At 42.9% G+C, this 18,324-nt stretch overlaps 1 protein-coding gene and 1 long non-coding RNA gene across 2 annotated transcripts in view; one reads left to right on the top strand and one right to left on the bottom strand.

Annotated features, from left to right (window-relative positions):
- The first annotated feature begins 363 nt into the window (after nt 1-363).
- Nucleotides 364-6,224, top strand: LOC309374523. The gene is made up of 2 exons (XR_014170610.1): nt 364-1,180; nt 1,409-6,224. It is a non-coding gene; the product is annotated as an uncharacterized lncRNA (long non-coding RNA).
- Nucleotides 5,180-18,324, bottom strand: part of PARD6G (par-6 family cell polarity regulator gamma) — a 77,553-nt gene continuing 64,408 nt past the window's right edge. Inside the window, exon 3 of the mRNA XM_081919476.1 lies at nt 5,180-7,863. Coding sequence (XP_081775602.1) covers nt 7,004-7,863 — 860 coding nt within the window. The 3' untranslated portion in view covers nt 5,180-7,003. The remainder of the gene's footprint in view (nt 7,864-18,324) is intronic.

Consider the following 18,324-nt stretch of genomic DNA (forward strand, 5'->3'; position numbering starts at 1 on the left):
TTTCTCCCCCGCCCTGTGAACTTAGGACTGCATATTCCTTTTAAAAGCGAGGTGCTGCTTCTCTCTCCTCTCGTTTTGTCCAGCACCTGCAAGGTAGAGGAAGGCTAGGATGCGCCAAGCAGAATCGGAAAGGAGCCCCATGGAGTTTCATAGCACTTGCTAACAGGTAAATAGGTATACAATTGCAGCCGGAGACACGTTGGTCTATCAGCAGAGTAGGGCCGATCCAAATATCTACGAAATAGGGAACATGCTGTGCTGAGATGTCAACCGCCCAACCACAAAAGAGGAAAACCTGCTTTAATGGTGAAGTTACAAACGCTTGACTTTAGTCACTGTCTTTTTAAAAAATAAAGATTTTGGGACGAGAAACGCAGACATGGGGGTGGCAGGTGCCCCTAAATCAATGAAAACTAATAAAACTACAATTCTCAGGTTCTGACGCCCCCAACAAAAATCCTGACTACGCCCATTAACGCAGACTTAATTAGATTAAGCACTTTGTAGCTTTGAGCTTCTGTCTTGGGCTGCTGGGACAATGTAGTAAGTACCGTAATCACTCCTCCCTTTGTGTGTATGTGTGTGTGGGGGGGGAATGTAGCACTTACCTATGCATCTGGGTAAGGACTCATTTCTTCCTTGCCCTTACACCTGCCTTCCTCAAATAAATATTCAGCCCACAAATTTTGGAATTCCAGGACTGTAGATTGGGGAGCTACTGCATTTCCATGGAAACTTCCTCATATGGACTCAGACCATTGGCCAATTTATCTCAGCATTGTCTTCACTCAGTGGCTCTCCAGGGTTTCACATTGGAGTCTGTTCCAGCCCTACCTGCATATGACAGGGATTGAAATTAAGAACATAAGAACCTGCTGGATCAAGCCAGTGCCTCATCTCATCTAGTCCAGCATCCTATTCTCGAAGAGGCCAGCTGGATGCCTTTGGGAAACTGGTAACCAGGACCTGAGCACAAGAGTACTCTTCCTTCCTGCGGTTTCCAGCAATTGGTATTCAGAACCAGAATACCTCCTGACCATGGAGGCAGAGCCTAACTACTCTTATCCTCTCAGGAATCTTCTAAAGCATTGATTACATTGTGAAACATTGTCAACAAGATGTAGAAATACCTAATTCTATGCCTTCATCTTCCCCAGCTGCAATAAAACATGTCTCCCTCGTTTCTGTCTGTACAGTGGTACCTCGGGTTACATACGCTTCAGGTTACAGACTCTGCTAACCCAGAAATAGTATCTCGGGTTAAGAACTTTGCTTCAGGATGAGAACAGAAATCTCGTCGCCGTGACGTGGCAGCAGTGGGAGGCCCCATTAGCTAAAGCGGTGCTTCAGGATAAGAACAGTTTCAGGTTAAGAACGGACCTCCAGAACGAATTAAGTACATAACCAGAGGTACCACTGTACAGCCATAGTAGGCACTGTAGGGGACTGACAGACGGGAGAGAGGGACTGGGGTGGCAAAGCTTAAGTTCTTTTATTTAGTGTATGCTTGGGGTTTTTCTGTCAGTATCACTTGGGGAAGTTCTCTTTCTATTCACTTGTTATGTTTCCTTGATGATGAGAGGTTGGGGTGGCCTAGGGTGTGGCTGATTGTCTTTGGCTGGCTGCAGTGGGATTTGTTTGTGCATGGGTGAGGGGGGTTGTCGGGTTAAGTTAGCCATATTGAATTGTACGTTGTCAGTGGGTTATGAGCTCTTTATAGTTTGAGTGGGCATTGTTATCTTGGAAGGTGTTCAGTAGGGCCAGTTCTGGGGTGACGTCTAGTACCTGTTTAGCTATTTTGCTTATTTCTGGTATGACTGCGCACACTCCTTTTCTGACTAAATCCTCGATTACTTGGTTTGGCGGGATCTGCTGGTTCAGACACAGCATATGTTTGGAGAAGGCCCCACGGGGGATCGGGGAGGAGGTGCGAGGAAAAAACTGTTGTGACATTGATTTCTTTGGCAACTTGGAAGGGCTGTGGTGGGATCCAGAAACGGCAACCTGGAGCCCCACTGACCACTTAACTGCTCTCTTCTCCATCAGCTTGGGAGCTTTTTCTGAGATGCTTGCAGGGTATGATAGCATTCTTTGTCGTTTGAGCATCTTTATCAAGATGCTAACAGATCTGCCTGCCTTTGATCAGTTGTGCTTCAAGGGAAGCTTACCACTCCTCTAATTCTTTAATATTTTCCAGCCCAGATAGATGTTAACCAAAGGATCTCACAATAGTCACCTCCTTGCAGGAGCAAGGAAGCATAAGAGAATCAGATGCACCACAAGAGCATCTTGGATGGGATGGCTTTCAAAGAGGGCTAGACAATTGCCTATGAAAGGCAACTAGCCGAGATGGCTATGCTCAGCCTCCCCTGTTGGAGGGAGCATTGCTTCTGAAAAGAACTTGCTGAAAGCCACAGACTCCCCAAACGTGTTTCACAAGGACCCCTTCCTTCCCTCTGCCCCAGTACCTGAGGGTCATCACGTCTCTCCAGGGATTTGGCCAGAACAAAGTATATGCTGGGGAAAGGCTCCTTCCCTGCAAAGTAAATGGAGGAATCAGCAGGCGCCTGGCTCCCAGCCATGCTAGCACCAGTCTGGCGCATGAGGGTGAAGGACACAGGAAGGAAGCATTCCTATAGTATAGGGCCCTCAATTGGTATTTCCACCTACATGAACTCTAAGCCTTCCCCCCCTTGTTCTGGCCTGCCTCTCTCCTAAGGAAGATGCAAACGCTTGCAGGAAGCCACTGGTGGGAAGTGTGTTCCTATGATTTCCAAATGTTTCAGAAGCATCTTTTCATTCCTTTAGCTGCTTGATATAATCATAGCATGGCAGAGTCGGAAGGGATCTCAAGGGTCATCTAGTCCAACTGCCGGCAATGCAAGGATCCTGCCCACAGCCAGCCCTGGCTGGGCTCCAAACTCTCCAGCCTTCTGGTTACCATTGCAATTCTGCATGGTGTGGAGAAAGGGGAGAGAAATGTGTTGCTTACACTCTCATAACACTGATATGAGATCCACACCATGCAGCCCTTTCAATAACTAAAGGGCTGTCACATGGATGGAGCAAGCTTGCTTTCTCCTGCTCCAGAGGCCCTTAGGACCTGAAGCAGTGACTCCTTCCTTGGAGGTTTTAAAGCAGCGCTTGGATGGCCATGGATCATCTAGTTGAGATTTCTGCATATGGAGGGAGTTGGACTAGATGACCCTCAGGGTCCCTTCCAACTCTACCGTTCTATGATGCAATGTTTTAAAGAGCATCCAATGCACCTTTAAAGCACATGACTTCCCCCGAAATGATTTGTGCCATTGTGGCTTCCTTCTCACAGACCTACAATCCCCAGAACCCTTCACAAGCTATAATTCCCAGGATTGTTTGGAGGAAGACATTTGGTTTTTAGAACAGGGATGGAGAACCTGCAGTTTGCTCACCCCCATTTCCTAGGAACCAGGAATGGGAAGCTCAAGTGCTTCTAACAGTACAGTGGTACCTCGGTTTACAAACTTAATCCATTCCGGTAGTCTGTTCTTAAACCGAGGTGCACTTTCCCTACTGAGGCCTCCCTCTGCTGGTGCCCTTCCACCATTCGACTTCCATTTGGCTTCCAGGGCAAAGTTCGCTAACTGGAACACCTACTTCCGGTTTTGCGGAGTTCTTTGGAATCGTTCATTAACGGGGCTGTTTGTAGATCGAGGTACCACTGTATGGTTATAGGGAGCAGCGTGTATAAAATATGGAATGTAATAGGGTTATTAAGGTAATTGTATCAGAATTATTATGGGAATGTGGAGGGAGGGGGAGAGAGTGAGTATGGTGGGATTCTGGTGGCGAGTGATGATTGGATGAGGATTTGAAAGGGAGTTTGAATGCGAGGCAGTTGAGAACAGTGGGTTCTGGAGGGAGTGGTTGGGCAACTAACTATTCAGTTTAGGATCAGTAGTCTAGTCATCATTTTTGTAATAAAGCAACGTATAAGATAAAGAGAATTTGAGGCCATGAGCTCAGTTACATACCTCATCATTTAGTGAATCATTCATACAATCTCCTTTAATGAGGGTGTAGTACCTAGATTCTGGACCAAACACTGATATTTTTTGCTCTTTTCTAGTTTCATAGGTTTATGTTTTGGTTCTAATGATGTAATGGGGGGGGACTCTTTAAATACTGGGGACGTTGCACACTCCTTTTAAAAAATAAAGTAAAATAATTTCCCCTCATTTTCAAAAACACATGCATTGTCTCTTTCTTCAGGTTCTTCAGTTACTGTTGTGAAACACTGGTGTTATATGCAGTATAGGGCTGGGAAGAAAAGAGGGGGCCTGTAACTCTCCAACTGTTTGATTTCACCACCAAAAACACAAATAAAATACTTATCTACAGTCACTGTTTCAGTCACCTACCCAATCACGGACAGTTATATGCCTTAAGTGAGAAGCCTGCTAAACTCATGGAGACTTATCCCCAATTTGTAATGAGGACTAATGACACAAAGACTGCAGGTTGTAGTCTGGTTAACTTTTCAGAAGAGGTTAAAAGAATCTGTATTCCCTTTAGAACATTTATGTGATTGATACTTTTGATCATGAAGTATTTGTTACACAACAGTGAGATTGATCAAAAGCCAACTTCATGTGATTTTGACAAAGTGGTTCTACAGGGATCCCATTCTGCATAAATATTGGGGCCTCTAAAAATTTGACGTGATCTGTTCACTAACGGGAATCGGTGTCTGGTATTTTTACTGGCTCCATTTCTCGAACACAAAGTTCAATTATTTGCTTTTGTCACATCCAGCTCTCAGCAACTCTGTATAGGTAAAATAACCCTGCCATCTAGTTTCCTAACATATTCACACTCTTCCAATTGTTCCATACAATCCATTTCATTCTGTATGGCAAGGTATTCAATGGCTACCTAAAATTCTCACCCCGGTACACTTTTCAGTAGCACAGGTGGGGAACTTGTAGCCCTCCTGGCGTTACTGGACTCCCATCTCCCATCAGCCCCAGACAGCACAGCAATTGGCCAGGGATGATGGGCGTTGAGTCCCAACAACATAGATGGCAACACATTCTCACCCCCTGCTTCTTCTGAAGCACCAAAGGTATTTTTATTGAGATGGCTTTGGTGCCCAGGACCTGGGTTTGGGGTGATGGTGGCATTGTTCAGTTAAGAAATATTGAAGCTTGTACATAACTTTATTCCGAGCAGAACAATAAAAGGCTTTTTTTATTAAACAACCCCAAAGTGTTTTGAGCCCTTTATAGTACAAAATAAGGGTGTGGAAGGTGTGGGATATAATTTATATAAAGAATTTTCATTTGTTTAGAAACGCTTTAATACACAAAACTACACAGTAAAAAACAAAGAAAATGACAAAGCTAAAAGTAGAAAAATACATTGTAACACAATTATATTTTTTCCTAGACACTTCATAATATAGTCAACCTTTTTTCTACTAAACATTGTAACAGCTTGTGGTGTTTTATAGAACAGAAAAACAGAGATGGGGGCAAAACCGTTTCTTTTGGAGTAGCCTATTATTGATTTGCTTTATAACTAATCATGATCCCAACAATCTAGGATAAGCTTGAAACACTTGATATGCTGTTGAATTGTAGCATTTTAGACTCCAGGGACAATAAAATAAAATAACACTCTAGCTTAGGAAATCAGTATGTACCACGAGGAACCAGCTTTCATTATTAAAGACTCTGGATTCAAGTTAATTCTAAACAGTAAGACAAATTTAGGCTGCAATCCTAACCAAACCTTTTCAGAAGCAAGTCCCATTAAATTCAATGAGGCTTACTCCCAGATAAGTGGAGTTAGGATTGCAGCCTTAGAGGAGTTTCTTGTGGTGACGTAGAATGCAGTCCAAAGCAATCTTATTATTTATTTGCAAATTCAGTACTGTTATCCATATAAAAAAGTGAAACCAACAGTCACTAAAATTTGAGTATTTGTCTAATAAATATTTTAGCAATAAAAAGAGAACACATATCCTGATGGTGCATCAATTAAACCAGCCTCCATGCTGCCTGTTGTTGTTTTTTCACATCATAGGAAGACAGTTTATTCCAACAGTACTACAAGTCACCAGCAGGTGGTGCTGATCAAAAGGAAATTATGGCAACAATGTGACACTATCCCACTTTAAAAATATACATATAAAACACAAAATCATTTGGTCAAAGTTTTGTTCCAAAAATAAAAAAAACAAATGCAGCATTCCCTCAACGCTATTTCCAGGATAGAAAGTTGTTCAGTTAGCCCTTTCCAGATTTAGGGGCAAGAGAAGTAAATTTTCTGTGTAAACAAACTAGGAAGCAGTATATAATGGCAGAAAGTAAAATTTCAAAATTTAAACACATTGCATTGTATCCAATCATGCTATTCAGTTGGTGGTAAGGCTTAGGTCAGTATACTGGAGTGGTCAGCAATTTCCCCTTCCTAAATCTGCTCCAGAGAACTCGGGAACCCTCTAGAGCAGATATTTTTTGGGGGGGGGTGTTGCAGAGGAAGAGGGAATAAGGATTTCCCTGTTTGGCTGACAGAAACCTGACTGAGCAACCCTGTTGGATACAATCCTTAATAGTAGTTTTCCCCTCAAAGACTAATTTATGAATGCCCATTCCATGTTTACTGTGCATGTTGTTATTAATCATAAAAATATATACAATTTACATGTATATATTGCAGTGTATATCCATTCATGCAGCAGACATACTTTCATAGATGGGATTCTTTTTAAAAATGCAGCAATCTTTACTTTCCCTCATTCTGACCCTAGGAGCAGAAACCATATTTACAATTTTTCATGGGTTGCAATAGGCAGCACTTTTATGTATAATCCTGAATACCACCATGTCCGGAAAGCAACACGTGTGTCACATCTCAGAAGGTCTAAGAGAATTAAGATTCCCTCTCTTCGGGATGTGTATAGATTTGTTCCAGTTGGCACTTCAGACAAGAAACACACACACACAAACGGAAGCACCCACTAAAGTGTGATCACCGTTCCGTCCTCCTCAATGCCTCCTTTGGGAATAACCAAGCTATGACGAGGATCAGTTTTTAAGGAACTCAGAATTTTGTGAATATTGCCGTTGCTTTCTCGTCCCAAGCTGTTGTTGAGTACCAGGTCCCTCTGTAGTCTTTGGCTAAGACTGCTGCCGTTAATTCGGGAAAGGCTACCAGAAGGAAGGCTGTGCGATTTCGGAATGGGCTGTGGCTCCAGACAGCCCTCAATTACAATGTCAGCATCCTCGTCGCTCTCCATTTCATCAGGGTGGAAGTTCTGCAGGACATGAGAAGAAGGCAAACTGTGATGACTTGCAGTGCTGTCCGTAGACTGGCCAGAACTCCCAGACATCCGACTGCTTCTGATAATATTGTTCCTTTGGTTTGCTGGCTTGACTGTGATGATAAGATTATGGCTATTGGCGATCATCATGTCCGTTACCTGATCAAGAGTTTTCCCGGCCACTTCTATGCCATTCACTTCCAGGACTTCATCATTGACAGCCAACAAGCCTGTACTCTCAGCTAAACCACCAGGAACCATCCGAGAGATGAAAATTCCAGGTACCTTTTCCAGCCCATGAGGAGTTACTCTGACACTGGTCCCATCACGAATGTAGAACCCTAGAGGCTTCTCACACCCATGTCGATACAATCTCACTCTCCTATGAGTTTCAGGTAGGATGTCCACATCAATGATGGAAGACACGGGTCTAAAATCCTGAGGCATGCTGATATTAACGTGGGGGCGTCTGCGAAGGTTGTCATTCCGGAGGGTCACCAGAGCTTTCTTTTTCCTGGTTAAGGTGTTTGAACCAAAGTTACCATAATCTGCTTCATCTGAGAAGAGAGGAGAGGAAGAGTTGAGTTTCACATGCCACTGAGCCATAAACTCTTTCCAGCAAGCAATGGAATTTCATCTCCAACATTTATAAAGTGCAGTCATTTGCAGATGCTGCAAGCAGTTCTTGCTTTGAACATCTTTCTCCTCCCCACCCCACATTTCAGGGATTTCAACTTCCATCTGTCCCAGCCAGCATAAACTGTTGCTAGCAACAAACCATAATTTATAAGAGTTTTTGTGAGATTGGAAGAGGATGTGGGCTGCTGCTGTGCAATGCAGAAGCAGCCCTTGTTGTGTTATCTGTAGATAAGAACAGTTAATGAATTTTTACATCAGGTTATGTTGCAAATACACCTACGAAGAAATCTATCAGACAGAAATTCCCAAAAGTTAAATAGGATTTCTCAGATGAGAGATGAATACAGTGGTACCTCGGGTTAAGAACTTAATTCATTCTGGAGGTCCGTTCTTAACCTGAAACTGTTCTTAACCTGAAGCATCACTTTAGCTAATAGGGCCTCCCACTGCTGCCGTGCCACTGCTGCACAATTTCTGTTCTCATCCTGAAGCAAAATTCTTAACCTGAGGTACTATTTCTGGGTTAGCGGAGTCTGTAACCTAAAGCGTCTGTAACCCGAGGTACCACTGTTACTTTGCAGACCCATCATGGAGGAACATTTGTTATTATTAAATATATTTTACAGACTTCTTTCTCAAGTGAACCCAAGGCAACATACAACAGTATACAAATATACATTATATGGAAAAAAATTTAAGGAAGAAAGTCACATCCATATAATATGCCAAAGCTATTTAAGTTGGGTATATATGCTGAGCAAACCAATTGCCAGGCCTTTGGGAGGGGCTGGAGAATGCGATGAGCTATTTAGCTGTGATTATTCACAGCCTGATATTTTGCTTGATTTTGTTTATTTTAATAAAGATTTTAATAGCATGTGTACTTGAGCTTGTTTTTATTGCACTGTTCTAATTATCTTGTTTACGTTCTACCCTGGGACCATTTGGTGATGGGCAGATTATAAAATCCCATCAGTAAGAACTGGTGGGAGCTCAGGTTTTCCTGGCAAAGGGAGATATTTCTGCTCCCATAAATATCTCTTCAAAAAGACACCTAATGGTGACAACCTGGGCATATTGCCAAGCACATCTTTAAGGAAGCAAGTATCCTATTTCCCACGCCGCCTAGGAGGAGGATTGGCAGAAATTGCAGAAAGGGATAAAGGTATACAGAACCAGGAGCAGGGGATGGCGATGGCTACTTTTCTGTGCCCAGTGGTTTGTTAGTGCAGGGTAGGAGAGTGAATCAATAAACCCAGGCTACTTGGAGCACACACTATACTAATCATGTCCCAGAGCAGCTCATTGGCAAGGTTGGTGGTATCAGAAGCAACAGTGTGGCTACTATGTGTCAGGGACTGGCTGGACTTGGAGATTTCCCTGTTGGTGCCTCCCACCACTCCAAGTGAAATGCCAGAGGAAGAAGACTCAGAGCCAGGGGATTGGTAGTGAGACACTGAGGAGAGGTCAGAGGAAGCAGTCAGTGAGCAGGAAGAGCCAGTGATAGAGAGCAGTTCAGAATCTGAAGCTAAGGCAGAGGAGGGGCGGGGCAAGAGGCTGCTGAAGAATCCAGGGAGCCTCCCTCTCCTGCTGCGACAAGCTTCCCTCCTCCTTGGTCTCCAAGAACATGCAGAATAATGAGGAAGGCTGAACAGAGACCAGAAGTGTGCAGGTGCAAGTTTGAGAGTGCTTGGGAAACATCTAGGAGAGGAGGAGCCTTAGAAAGAGTGGAAGGCAGGGATCTTCAGCCCTGGCAACTGCTCCACAGGGGCAAGGCATGCTGGGAAGTGTTGTATGCTGTTTCCTGGAATAAAGAGTTAACTTCACTGACAACGGAGCCTTGTGTCTCTCATGCTGACCTGCATCTGACTCCAGCCCTGACACACTGAACCCAGTTCTGTCTTCACTAAAGTTAATCGGAAGGTGATCTTCAGAAGAAAAATGGGAGTTATGCAAACAGGATAAGACTTGTGGACTATGTAAGCATGGTTTAGGAAACCATGATTTAAAACGGTTCAATCAGAACTAATAAAGAATGGAAAGTGGTGGTGAAAATTCTTCAGCATAGCTCACACACTCAGTGGTCTTAAATACAGTTCTGGAAAGCCCAGGAAATTGGGCAAGCATGAGGCTAAGCAGGAAGACACCCACTTGTGTTTTGTCAATTTCTAAAAGGTACAGTATGTTATTAGACGTGCAGGCAGAAAGTAATCAAAGTAGTCATGGTCTTTCAACAAAGGCAGAGCTGAGAAAACTGGTGCCCTCTCCCCAGAAGCCTGGCATCAAAAAGTATGTCAAGCAGAAGGGAGCATGGGCAGGCATTTCCTGTTACTGCTCCCTAGTTTCCTTGATGCCAAAAATGAGCCATGAGTGCCAGGACAAGTTATAGCAACTGGTTGTGTGGGTGGAGTTGATGAATTGATGACTACTTGCAAAGCTGCTTTGATTTATGGCTCCAGTTAAGCAACCATGAGGTTGGGACACATCTGTGCCGCCTCCTGCGTGTGGTCGGAATAGCCACTGCAAGTTACTGTTTTATCTCCATGGCGTTTGGAAAAGAAAAAGCTATTTGTTTTAACTCACTCAACCTCCTCAGCTGCATTCTGCTTATCTTTTGAGTCATTCTTCTGAAAGTGACTTTTCTAAGAGTTTCAAATTAAAACAGCACACACAAACAAATGTTTAGAGGAACCCAAAGACTGATAATGTTCATTCCAAGATTTCCTGAGCACAGAGTGTTAGAAAAATAGGATGACACTTTCTAGCAAATTGGGATTTCCTTTTCCTCTTGCCACCTCTTTTTACAAGCTTCACATAATTGTCATCACACAATTATGCATGTGTGCATTTCATTATTAATTGGTTTGTTAATTAATTAATTAACCAACCAACCCTATTTCAGGGTGGGGAGATCCAGTACAGAGGTAAAGAATATCTTCAATATTAAACTTAAAAGTCCCCTAAGTCTAAGTAGTCTTTTCATTTTAAGAAAAGTCATGAGGGACACCTATACAAATGAATGTTAAATATTGAGCATCTGGTCTTAGGAGGAAAACAGGTATACTTCGAGCAAGGTATTATAGACAACCATCACCACCACACAAAATCCCTATAACCAGAAGCGCCACTCCCATTGCTTGGACAGCTGCTTTTTATAGGAACTGCCTGCCAGATGAAATACCAAAGCGTAGCCAGATAAGATTATGTAAACAAGCAAGATTCCACAGAGAACCAGACTGCCAGACTCCTATAGGAAGAATTCATTTTGGAGTTTGCATTTCTAGTCTGCATACACTCCTAGGGTATTATTTCTTCTGGGAACTGTGCAACTTTAGTCGACAGCTCTGGAAACTACATCAAAGACAGAATTACGTCCACTAAGGAGAACAGCACTTCAGGCAACTTTGGGAAGGAAGCCAACAACTCATTAAGAGCATTTGGGGTGCCCCTCAACCCAAAAAAATCTCAATTACTGAATGCAGAAGTAAACAGAAGGATAACTTAAAACTGGGGAGGGCTTTAAGCCTTCACTTCATCACCCAATAAAACTTTTCAGTGGATTTATTTATTTTTAAAGCCTTAAAAATCTGCACCACATGGCATTTTCTTACAAAGAAACATACACAAGTGGTTTCGGAAAGTGATAAAAGCCTGGCCGGGAAACTTACTCCATCATTTGTTATAAAATGATGGAACATGCAGAGATACAGAAGGATTCAAAAAGGAAACAGACATATCGTGAACTCTGACTTAGGCTGCTTCCTTTACCCAATTCAGACACAAGTGAGCAAGTTGGATAAGGCAAGAAAGAAAAACACAATGCGATGCCCAACCAAAACCTACTTGTGCTGTAGTCAAGCAAAGTCATTGAACAAACAAATGCTAAAGTAAATTGGGCTGAGTTTATTGTTTGAAAGGCTGCTGTGCCTTTTGGGTTAAAGTAACCTGTTTTTACAATCCTACCCAGTTAACCCCTGGGGAGGGGAATCTGTGCTGCAAGTTCAAACAGAAAATCCTGGCAGATCAAATTTTGTACACAAGAAAGTATTGTGGTTTTTTCTTCACATGCACTGTACTAAGGGTTTTTATATTATTATTATTATTATTATTATTATTATTATTATTATTATTATTATTGTTAAACAGTGACACTGATGTTCGGGTTATCTCAGAAACTGTCCCCTCTTCTGTTCATTCTATCTTGAATTCCAATTCTTGGCTCTTTTGCCTTGATCATCCAATGAAAGAGGTGCTCCTTTAACTTACTTACTTACTTTTTCCTGTTCCACCTTTTTGACCTCCGAGATGGCTAAGCATTAAGAACCCAATGTAAATAAGCTGAAAACACACACACACACACACCAAACACCAACCAATGAAATCAAGTCAGCAGCAACTTAGTTATCCAGCTGATGAGAGTAGGCCAAAAACCTGAGTTCAGCACACAAATTCACAGCTCAAAAATTGATAATGGGTTAACCTAAAATAAAGCAACTGCTCGCCTTGATATGTATAGGTTCTCATCTGGTCTATTAGAACCAGCAGGTGGTTTTTTTAAACAGAGGAATGCTAAGTAATTTTTTTTTACTTTTACTTGAGCTATTTTAATTGCATCAGGAAAGCTAAACTAAATTGTATTAGGAAAGCTAAACCTAATCCCTTTCTATATACACAGACAGCAATTCAGACTTTCAAACATTTGAGAAAATCAGTATTCGCTAATATTCCAGTCGTGCTCTCTGTAGCTCCAGTTGGTGACCACCAGGGGTCATTGCTCAGCTTCTATAATTTTCCAGTGCAGTATTGGGATTGTTAAAGGAAGGGATGGGGAGAATGTAGATTTGGTTCTCATTACCTAATCCAAATGAACTGAGGCACAGCTATCATTCAAAATGTGCACTTTTCCAAATTGCAGTGCTGTTCTTCGAGAAAGTATTTTGCACAAAAATGTGTATTGTGTTGGGGGGGAAATAATTTATCAGTAAAAAGTAACAAAAATGCCTCATATTTGAGAAAACTGCTTGCAAAAATGTGTGTATTCAGAGAAATACACAGTAAATTGCTGGCATTTTTTTGGCAATTAAAAAAACAACAACTTCTGAACTAAGCTGAGAATGTGTAAGAATAAAGATTGAGGGGAGGTGGGGATGTGCCAGAGAGAAAAATCAAACCTAGCATATAGATACGGATGTAGATTGGTTTTACTTATAAGACTGCTGCTCTTATGAGTGAAAAGCAGACTGGTACTTTCTTTTGCAGGCTAAAAGTACAGCCAGCTGGTGAAGAAGGGACCCTCATGTCTCCTTTGCCAGTCTGTTGCCTTTCCAGAATGGGTGCAGAGGAAGAGAAGCCAAACAGGCTGGCAACAGAGGCAGAGTGCTTTGCCCTTTGCCTGCCAGCTTGCTCAGTCACCTGGAGAGAATTCCTGGGCTGGCACTGGCGACCAGACAAGGAGTTCAATGCAAGGGCTTCAGTAAATGGGCACTTGGCACCAACACTTCCCTTCTCACTTTCACTGCCTTCATTTTATTCCTCAAAAGTGCTCATCCACATGTGCCATCAGTCTCACATCTGTGGCGTTGGATTACCTCGGGTTAAGTACTGTACTTAATTCGTTCTGGAGGTCCGTTCTTAACCTGAAACTGTTCTTAACCTGAAGCACCACTTTAGCTAATAGGGGCCTCCTGCTGCTGCCGCACCGTCAGAGCACGATTTCTGTTCTCATCCTGAAGCAAAGTTCTTAACCTGAAGCACTATTTCTGGGTTAGCGGAGTCTGTAACCTAAAGTGTATGTAACCTGAAGCATATGTAACCCAAGGTACCACTGAAGAAGTGTGCATGCACACGAAAGCTGAAGAAGTGTGCATGCACACGAAAGCTCATACCAAGAACTAACCTAGTTGGTCTTTAAGGTGCTACTGGAAGGAATTTTTTTTGTTTTGACTATGGCAGACCAACATGGCTACCTATCTGTAACCAAGGTACCACTGTATACAGAACTAGAGATAAAAGGTTTTTGGGGATGGAAAGCAATATATGGAAACAATGCAAGGGGAATCATCCACTAGTATGGTTTTCATCCGAGGGGGGAGAGGAGAGCATGTCCATAATCTGTAGGAATTTTGTGGAAGGGAAACAATATTTTAGCGACTCATCCACCAATTATGGTGGATAGTGATACCAGATAGTGGGTAGCAACTATTCTGTGCCATGATCACCCCTCAACAGTGAACTGCCATGTATAAAAACTATGTCAACTGCAGTGTATACAGTCCAGCTGCATTGCAGGGAGCTGCTTCTACTTTGAATGCCTTTCTTCCCTATCTGCCTATCACAAGTGATTTATTTAAGGGTGGATGCGAATAGCCACATTGATATTTTGGGGTTCAAGACAGGTAGCGCTTCCTTTGACTGGAGCCCTTAATATCTTCCTCTGAAGTACGAAGTGTTGGCTACTAGAAAGAATAATCAGGAGGTACTTATCAGGGACACAGAAGGCTGTCTAGAGCTGCAGGCAGTTCTAGTTTTTGTCTTTCTGAGGGGGGCAGAGAGAATGCATTCATGACTCTTTCCTTTTCCTGTCAGTTAAACAAAAGGATTGAGAGTGGCCCCCCACTTCTCTGGAAGATTTGTCACTATCTCCCTAGTGAAAGTACATCCAAAATAAGCAGGCTGCTGTGCTGGGGAATCCCACAGCTCCGTTAAAGGAAAACATCCACTTTAGTAAACTCAGTTGACACCAGGCAGCTTCCAAACAAACAGCTGCAAGTGGTTTTCTGCAAGTCTGTTAAGCCTGACACATGACATTCCAAATCAGCTCTCCTTGAATTCCCAGAGCCTGGCATTACCCAAGTATCAAAGCCTCCCCAATAGCTGGCTGAGTTACTGGTGTAGTATCGTGTGCCCTGTTCCTACTGAAGCAGAGAAGCATTTCCAAGGCTTTGTGGATTTTGCACACACGATGCAAAATCAAAATAAAAAAGCAGAACCTAGCAGCACAACTCTGTGGTCCTTAACTCCTTTGTGTGCTAACTAGCAGTCGTGAATTGCTATGTTTGACTGCAACCTCCCACATATTTCAATTGGTTCCTGGCCTAATTTCTTATTGGTAAAAAGAGCATAAAAACAGGTGCTCAAGAAAGAGTTGTGTATGGGATGGTCACATCTACATTTGGTTCTGGTCTCACCTACTATGCAGTCTCACACTCAGATTACCTCCTGGGGGGGGGGGGAGGGAGATAGTTAGCCAGGCCTGGCTGAGATATGTGGGACCTTACAAGGTCGTACTTTACAAGTTGAACCGAATCCGTTCTGGAAGTCCGTTCAACTTCAAAAACGTTTGGAAACCAAGGCACAACTTCTGATTGACTTCCTGCAGCCAACTGGAAGTCCTGTCAGACATTTGGGTTCCAAAGAACGTTCGCAAACTGGAACACTCACATCCAGGTTTGTGGCGTTTGGGAGCCAAAGCATCCGAGTACCAGGGCATTTGGGACCCAAGGCACGACTGTAATAGGCTTTCAGCCCGAAATAATATATCAGGTCTCTCTCTAGCACCCAAAAGGAGGGGCATGATTTCTAGATTCTGGCCTATCATATTCCAGCATTACTGTGCAACATTCATTAGGCGGTTAAAGGGAACTGTGACCTTTCACATAAGAAGAGCTTTGCTGGATCAGGCCATTGGCTCATCTGGTCCAGCATCTTGTTCTTGGTGGCCAGCCAGATGGCTGTGGGAAACCTGAAAGCAGAACTTGAGTGCAAAACCACTCTCCCCATTTGTGATTCCCAGCAACTGGCAGATTGTGACAGTTTTAAAATTTAGGTGGTGAATTGATGGATGTCTGGCAGAAGGAATTCCTCCCCCCCCCATAAAAGATACTTTAAAACTGCAATCTTAAACACACTTGCCTAGAAATAAGCCTCACTGAACACAGTGGAATGTCTATGTAAAGGTGCATAGAATTGCACTGATAAAGCTAAAATTAACAAGATTTTTTTAAAACAACAACAACAACAAAACTCTGAAGAAATCAGCTTCCCACTTTGAGCTTAACTGGAATGTGGTTACAAGAAAATCTAAAGCTTATGCTTTGGGATGTATACTTGATAATAAACCAGAGTTTCCCAAACTTGGGTCTCCAACTATTTTTAGGACTACAACTCACATCATCCCTGACCACTAGTCCTGGTACCCAGGGATGACGGGAGTTGTAGTCCAAAAACCTACAGACCCCAGTTTGGGAAACCCTGTGTTCAACAAATAAAATGCAGCAAAGAGCAAGGATTCCCTGGGAAATTTTTGACCGGCTTTGGAATACTGTGCTGTGTAGCTGTTCCAGGTCATAAAGGAAAAATATAATCAGCCACCAAGAGTTTTCTAGCTTAGACAATAAGCTGGCAAATATCACCAGTGGAAAGGTACTCCACATCTGTGAATCCAAACAACAAGGCATCCGAATAAGAGTGTGTGATACAAGAAACCTCAACACTCTTTCATGTTCCGACCTTTGGGAGCACTGCTGGATAAGATTTAAAGTTAGTCACAAGATAAACACCAATCGGGGTCAGAACACAGCTGCATACTCTCTTTAATCAGTTCTGCACAGTTGCAAACCAGGATATCATGATCTTTTCCAAACTGGCAGGCCAACATGTCCACCTGTACATCAGAAGGAAGAACAGCACTTTGCTCCTAACTGACACACGGGCCAAGGCTCTTATTTAACCGCCTGTGTCAAGATGGAACAGGAATTCATTCCATCGGCTTGTGTACCTCAGCTTCGGATCCCAGCCACTCAGTTCACATGCAACAGAGTTACTCCAGAGGCCGGCTGGTGGGAGTGCCATGAATTACTTCAGAGCAGCCCTGCAGGGCATAACAAGGAGTGGCACCAAGGAGTTCCAAAGGAGACTCATAGACAGTCATGCCTTGTTAGGAAAAAAGGCTGGTGCAACCTAGGGCCTTTAAGACAGGGCGTGTGTAGAGAATGAGAGAACAGGAAATTAAGAGCATTTAAAGAAACAAGGGCCACAAAGTCAACACCGAAGGAGGGACATCCACCTTGCCTGCGCTGCACCTCCTTGATCTAAGCGGAGTTCCCCTCTTTTAAAAATTGGGTAGGTTCTGAACCAAGACCTTGGTAGCAACAGTGTCCAGTCCACAAAGCATTATTCCCACACGGTACCATCATTGTCAACCTGCCAGGACAGTATTGCACAAAGACAGGACGAGGCTAACGATTTAAAAGTGAACATTTGTGTCTATGCATGTGTCTGGTTGGCTGTAGTGATTCAAAATTATTCCTGGATTCAGTTATCTTTTATTTTCTAGCTCTAATCTACAACATGTAACAACAAAGACTCAACAGTGTCTGGCAAGGAGAAATAATGCAATAGGACCCCCCCCCCAATATTTGAACCACTTTATGTTCCTGACTCATCTTTTTCTGCTCTTTTAGAGGCAGCAGTCTTTTGTGTTAGGTCACACCCCTGGCAGCAGTCATTTATTGATTGGTGCCCTTGGCACTTCCTCAAAATGCCAAAGGTGCCCCGAGACCCAAAAATGTTGGTGACCACTGCCTTAAAACACCAGCCAATCTGGAATGAGATATGAGCCAATGTTCCACAAAACAGCAGCCAGGGCTATCCATTAGTGAGATAGTGCACCCTAGAGCAAAATACTTCTTGGGCCTACTTGACTTTGGCTACTGATTAAAAAATTTGCAATGTCAATTAATATCTGTGTTCTACTATACAGAATGCTGTAAGATCCACATCATTCCCAGAACAGAACTCAGCAGTAGGTCAGTTTCCCTTTAAATTGTGCCAATCAGCTTAGAGCGCAATGCCCAAGACAGTGAGCCCATTGCTAAGCCAAGTTTTGAATTTTGCCATAACCACTCACTGAAATATATTCAGATATAGAAAAGCCTACATCTGGAAGCACCAGAAAAACAAAGGATTTATTCAGTATTTAATACTGTGACAGCCTTCCCCAGCATGTCTGAAGCTGATAGCAGTTGTTGCCATCATGATAGCACCAGGCTGAGGAAGGTCTGATCTTTGTGAGAAACACTATAAAGGAGGAAAATGCACAACCATCCTTGTAGCAAAAATGTCTGGAATGTACAAGATAACCAGTTTAAACTGAAATATCCCCTTCTCCAAGGGCAACACATCTATTATATATATTAGACAACTCAAATATATTCTAGTCACAACAGGAACAGCAGGATTCAAAATAGGTTTTTTTGTGTGAAATTGCCACAGTGTTTTGCTCCACCGAAAGCAGAGCAAGGTAGTTCAAACAACACCCCCAAGGTGGGAAGGAAGGAAGGGAGAGAGACTAAGGAGAATAGGAAAACTTAAATATTGTT

The sequence above is a fragment of the Podarcis melisellensis genome (assembly GCF_964234715.1).
Source record: "Podarcis melisellensis genome assembly, chromosome: 7".
Lineage (NCBI taxonomy): Eukaryota > Metazoa > Chordata > Lepidosauria > Squamata > Lacertidae > Podarcis > Podarcis melisellensis.